Source organism: Adiantum capillus-veneris, chromosome 13 (genome assembly GCF_014529385.1).
Source record: "Adiantum capillus-veneris isolate H3 chromosome 13, ASM1452938v2, whole genome shotgun sequence".
Lineage (NCBI taxonomy): Eukaryota > Viridiplantae > Streptophyta > Polypodiopsida > Polypodiales > Pteridaceae > Adiantum > Adiantum capillus-veneris.
The window spans coordinates 86,048,150-86,054,149 of NC_140943.1; the positions used below are offsets into that span (position 1 = coordinate 86,048,150).

The 6,000-nt window shown below is 42.4% G+C and overlaps 1 protein-coding gene across 1 annotated transcript in view; it reads left to right on the plus strand.

Moving 5' to 3' along the window:
• The window catches only part of LOC147444383 (ABC transporter G family member 35-like), a 71,491-nt gene extending 67,429 nt beyond the window's left edge, over positions 1–4,062 (plus strand). The window contains exons 20-24 of the mRNA XM_086528102.1: positions 1,759–1,892; positions 1,972–2,199; positions 2,600–2,771; positions 2,886–3,140; positions 3,230–4,062. Of these exons, the coding sequence (XP_086384228.1) occupies positions 1,759–1,892; positions 1,972–2,199; positions 2,600–2,771; positions 2,886–3,140; positions 3,230–3,511 (1,071 nt within the window). The 3' untranslated portion in view covers positions 3,512–4,062. The remainder of the gene's footprint in view (positions 1–1,758; positions 1,893–1,971; positions 2,200–2,599; positions 2,772–2,885; positions 3,141–3,229) is intronic.
• Positions 4,063–6,000: the final 1,938 nt, after the last annotated feature.

Here is a 6,000-nt window from a genome sequence, read left to right on the forward strand (position 1 = left end):
ATTATGGATAGAATGTGTTCCAACAGTTCATCATCTTGGAGTTTTATATTTTGGACGTGATGTTGATGTGTTCACAGTTCACGAATGGGGATTATTGGACGTAGTATAGTCTACATTTCAAAGTTTCTACAAAGGCAACCGATGCTCAAGATGGCATTACTTTCAGGTACAAAGTTGAGGAGAGCAACACCGAGGTGTATCCAGTTGGTGGCCACTTTCTAAGGTGTCCATGGTAGCTTCTTCATCGACTTGGTTTCACTATTGATGTCCACTATGAGCTGCAAAGAGGCTGGTAAAGTTTAGGCATCTCGAGTGAATTGCCCAATTTGATCCCATTATTTAGTTTGGCTTTTAGGTATTTATTTTACTTATTTGTCAAAGTGTTGGGTAGGGCAATTTACTAGGATTGCTATATAAGCAATCCCTTGCCTCCATTGTATACACATTCCATTATTCATTGCCAAGGTTGATTGGTTCAAGAGACTCTCTCTCTCTCATGCTCACTCCCCTTGGTCTCTACGCTTCCGCATCGTCGACTTTGACAGTATATACCCCAACCCTTAGATTGATTCTTCACCCCTCTCTCGTGAAAAATCCTCCCCAAATAATCTCTTTATCTACTATACATGGAGGTGATATTCTTTATCAGTTTACTAGGACAGTATTTTGTACGTGGCAAAGCTCATCGTATGACAACTAGATGCATTAAGAGGATAGAGTGCCCAGGACAAAGATAGCAAACAGCCTCTCAGGAGAGACAAGTAGAGGTATCGTGGGGTTCTAGAAGGTCCAAGGCTAAGAGAGCCAGGAGGAGAGAAGCAAAGAGGAGAAGGCGACACATGTAGACAAAGATGCCTCCAGTTAGGCAGGTTTACAACTCCTCCACAGCATCCACCTCTTTAGGCTTGCTCTTCTTCGGTAGAGATACCACCTGTTTCTCTTCAGCCCGAAAGGGCTCCTAGGGATACTACTAGTCCTATGGAAACTGGATGCATTAGGAGGACAGAGCATCTAGAGCACAGACAGCATACAGTGTCTCCGAAGAAATAGAAAAACTTATCACCGGGTTCTAGGAGGACTGAGGCTACACATTTACAAGTGCAGCAATCCTCCACAAGATCCACCTCTTCACGCTTGCTCTTCTTCGGCAAAAATATCACCTATTTCTCCTGAGCCCAAATATGCTCCTAGGGATACTACTACTAGCCATATGGCACCAGGATGCATAGGCGGATAGAGCATCCAAAGCAGATAGTGTCTCAAGAGAGACAGGCAGAGGTATCATCGGTGTGAGGCTAAGAGAGATAGGAGGAGAGAAGCAAAGAAGAAGAGGAGAAAGGCAACAGAGGCAGAGAGAGATGCCTCCACTTATAGGTGCAGGGACCCTCCACAGGATCACCTCTTCATACTTGCTCTTCTTTGTAGCAAAGATACCACCTATTTCTTCTGAGCCCGAAGTGCTCTTGGGGATAATACTGTACCTTTGTGCAGTTCTGATTAGGGATGATGTTTCTCTTGGTGTGATCATGACATAGTATGAGGAGAGCTTTTCACCTCTGATAAAAATGTATATATAGGAGATCTGAGAGATGGAGAACTAGGAAATAGTCTTGGTCGATTATTGTATATTCTATGCACATTTTGGGATCATACCCCTGTGGTGATCAGTTTTGTATGTTTATCTTCATAAGCAGCATTAAGTTGCACAATGATATCTCAACCTCAGCTATGTCATGTCTAACCAAACTGCATTCACAGGCTATTCCTGGAGTTCCGAAAATGAAAAAGGCAAGTAACCCTGCGACATGGATGCTTGAAATCACTTCAAAAAATGCAGAGCAGCGACTTGAAGTAGATTTTGCTACCTTGTATAAAGACTCACCACTTTCAAGGCATGTTTTCAAACTTTTCTCAGTTTACATTGATGGTCTGACAGGAAATAGATAACCATGAATGGCTTTCCTCCTACAGGCATAACACAGCAATGGTCAAGTGTCTCAACTTTCCTGAACCTGAGTCGCAAGACCTATATTTCCCAACCAAATATTGCCAAACTTTCTGGGGACAGTTTAAGATCCTCCTTTGGAAGCAGCATTTGATTTACTGGCGCAGTCCAGGATACAACTTGGTTCGGTTTTCGTTCACTTTGATGGCTGCATTGTTGTTTGGCACACTATTTTGGCAGCTTGGCAACAAAATGTAAGTTACTGTAACATTTCATTATGCGTAATGAGGACAAAACTGAGTACATGATGCATCCCTACGGACATATATATACCTTCTTAAGGTCAGATATTCTGACCTTATGAATTATAAGAGGCTAAAACGCTCGCAAAAACACAAAAGCAACAAGAAAACGGATAAAGAGAAAAAGCGAAGCACCTTATTTGTTTCTAAATGAAAAATGGATTAAGAAAACCACTGTTTCCTTAAGAATGCTTTTAGAAAAGGCTTAGGCAAACTTGACTGAAACTTCGAAAAAAGTAAAAACAATCGCATCGAGGATAAGACATCACAACAGGGACAGATGATGCACATATCTCATCAAGAAAATACCTGATGGCCTGAACTAATCAGAGAGCTCGACAATTTGTCACAGCACAAAGCAACAAGACCTGTTGACCATTATGGGGGCCATGTATGGTGCAACACTCTTTTTGGGCATCAATAACTGTTCAACAGTGCAACCCATAATATCACTAGAGAGGACTGTCTTTTACAGAGAGCGAGCAGCAGGAATGTACTCAGCAATCACATATGCATTATCCCAGGTACCATTTCTATGATTTCCAATCCTACATAGTAACATTACAAAGACATGAATTCTTCAAATCCTAAGCTCACCATAGCCTTTATTGATAACCCTGTTTTTCTTGTTTTGTCAGGTCGCAATAGAGTGTCCTTATGTACTGGTTCAAACACTGATGTATGCAGCAATAGTGTACTCCATGATGGGCTTTGAGTGGATTATGTACAAAGTTTTGTGGTTCGTGTTGACCATGTTTTGCACTTTTCTCTACTTCACCTACTATGGTATGATGGCAGTCTCCATATCCCCTAACCATCAAGTGGCAACCATTGTAGCATCAGCATTTTATGCCATCTTCAATCTCTTCTCTGGCTTCTTAATGCCTAAACCGGTATGTATCAACCAAAAACTTTGCGATTTAACAAAAAATTTCATCTCACAATATCATTCTTATGACCAGTCTTTTGTTGTTTTGCATAGAATCTTCCTCAGTGGTGGTTATGGTATTACTGGCTGTGTCCAACATCATGGACCATGAGTGGACTCATAACATCTCAATATGGAAACAGAGTTGATCAAATTGAGTGCATGGATGCGAGCCATGGCAAGATTGTGCTTCATATTCGAGGCTTCCTGAACCACAACTACGGATTTCATGAGGACTTCTTGGGACATGTTGCAGCTGTACTCATCGTATTGCCCATCTTCTTTGCTCTGTTGTTTGCCTTCTTTATGAAGGTTTTGAACTTCCAACGCAGATGAGAGATGATCATCTTTGCATCTTAAAGAGCAGAAAGGACCCTTAAAACTATAGCTATTCGACTCACAATGCTTTGTCACAGAAGTGCCTCTCAAGACAGAAAAAAGGGCACCATTCCTGTCCCATGAAATCATGCAACCCTCTCAAAATGGCTCTACCATTCAACTATCACGTCACCATCGCGGAATGATCCAACTGTGTAACCATTCATACATGGTGATGCTATGAAACACATTGAATTGAGAACAAAAATTTGACCGGCCAGCCATGTACAGGAATAGCCGAACCAAGTCTGGCATGGGTGACCATATTACATCAGAATCAAAGGGGCATTCTGAAAGCTGTGCTTCAATGAGTGAAGTAAGCAAACACTATTATGACATGTATGCACACCGACGGGCATGGCGTTTTTGTACCAAAACAGGCTACTTGCAGTACCACTTGATATGTAATCCCAGTAATAAACAAATTCATATAGCAAGGATAATAAACATAATGAACAATAACTTCAAAGGCCTTACTAGTGTGATGAGATTTAGAAGCATTTAGTATAATGCCAGCTCACATGGACAAGACACTGTTGATGTGAAAAATTACTTGCACTAGAATGACGAATTAGCTGTCTAGAATTTGTCGTAATTTACAACGACGACAACCAGATCTGTGAGACGAGCAATATTGCTTCACAGTATTAGGTTTTCAACATGTATAGCCGCTATCATAATCCATGACAGTAATTAACTTCGTGGGGATTTCCAAATGTAAAGTGACTATAATACATGACAATAATAAACTTCATATTATAAGAAGCATCCATAGATTTAGAGATCCCTCCAATGTTCATCACCACTACTACAGACAATAATTTTGGTAGCACTATACTTATTATACCTTTTGTCCTTTTGCCTGGATAAGTCAGAGGAGACACTCATGTACATTGATTTGTCTCATAGGCCGGCTTGGGTGCCTAGAAGACCTTAACAAAGCTGTGTGTGTGTGTGTGTGTGTGTGTGTGTGTGTGTGTGTGTGTGTGTGTGTGTGTGTGTGTCTCCATGAAGGCGCTCTGTATCTAAAGCTTCTGCGCAAAGGTTGTCCCTGCGCGCCCTCTCTGGCTGCGAGCTCTGCGCTACTGACCTCCAGCGCAAACTGTGTCTCAACGTGGACTGTGGCCTGCGTGGTTGCGGGACCTGCATCAGCCAGCTCGTCAGCACCTGCCCTGTCAAGTTCTGTCTGCTGTTGCTGGTTCGCTTCAGAGTGTGTGTGTGTGGGTGTGACAGTGTGTGTGTGTGTGTGTGTGTGTGTGTGTGTGTGTGTGTGTTTTTGTTGAGGACAGCAGTTCAGGTTTGGCGCTCTCTGTAGCACAGATAGTGTCTGATTATCAATTAGCTTAGGTGCAGTTCATTTTCAGTGAATAGACTTGGGTACAGAGGACTTTTTTGGGTACAGTATTGTTAGTAGTGTACAGAATTTTGTTTTTTTGGCTTCCAGTAGTCAGCAGTACATAACATTAAGCTCTCAGTGTATGTCCGATTCAGCTGTGCCCTGTATCAGCTCATACAAACGCAGAAAACAGATGGCACCTAAGTCTTCGGAAATGGGTGAAATCCGAGCTTGTTTGTCGGAAGATTTTGAAGGCGCTCGGAACACTTGGGAGGGGCAAGAACCCACTACTAAAGTGCTCATTCCTGTTCAAGCTTTGATGGATCCAGTGGCGCAATATGCTTTAAATGCAGTTATTCTATTCTTTCCGGGCAAGACGCCTACTGCACAAGATGTGGGTCAGTGGGTAGACTTTCTTCTTAAACACTAGGCGGTTCGAGGTGTTTACTTCGGTGCCAGAGGATTCTATGAAGTTTTGTTGGCAGACATTGATGCACGTAATATGTTGCTTGAGTTGTCTCCATTGTTCTTTGGAATACAGATGACACATGTATTGCCGTGGACCCTTACCAAGGGCTATCAAAGTAATCCGTCATAAGTGCCCAGTATGGGTGGAAATTCTCGATTTCCCACACACTTGGCGCCACTTTCTTCCTATGCTTGCCTCACGTTTGGGGAAAGTAATTTGTCCTCCTAAGCTTGATGCCAATACAAATCTCTTTTGTGTGCTTTGAGATACGGATGTTCCCACCCCTAAAGGTATTACTGTCAATTCGGGAGACCCACTCCTTGGGAAACGCCCTTTTAAGCTCAGATGGGAAAAATTTGCAAATTATGTTTTCGCTGTAGAAAATTTGGTCACATGCAATATGAATGTTTTGAGCCTATTTTGCAACCCCCTCCCCTTCAGCTCTTCCTCAGCTTGTGGTTTCTACTGAGAGAGAAGTCCCTCATCCCAGATCTGCCACTGTTGCAGCTTCTACGTTGCCTGATGTTTTATCTATGGATAAAGGCAAGGTCAAACTTGCTGTTTCTCCCAATCCTCAGGGTAAAGGAAAGTCTATGTCTACTCCTGAAACCAAAAACAAGGGAAAAAAGTGGACTCGGCGGA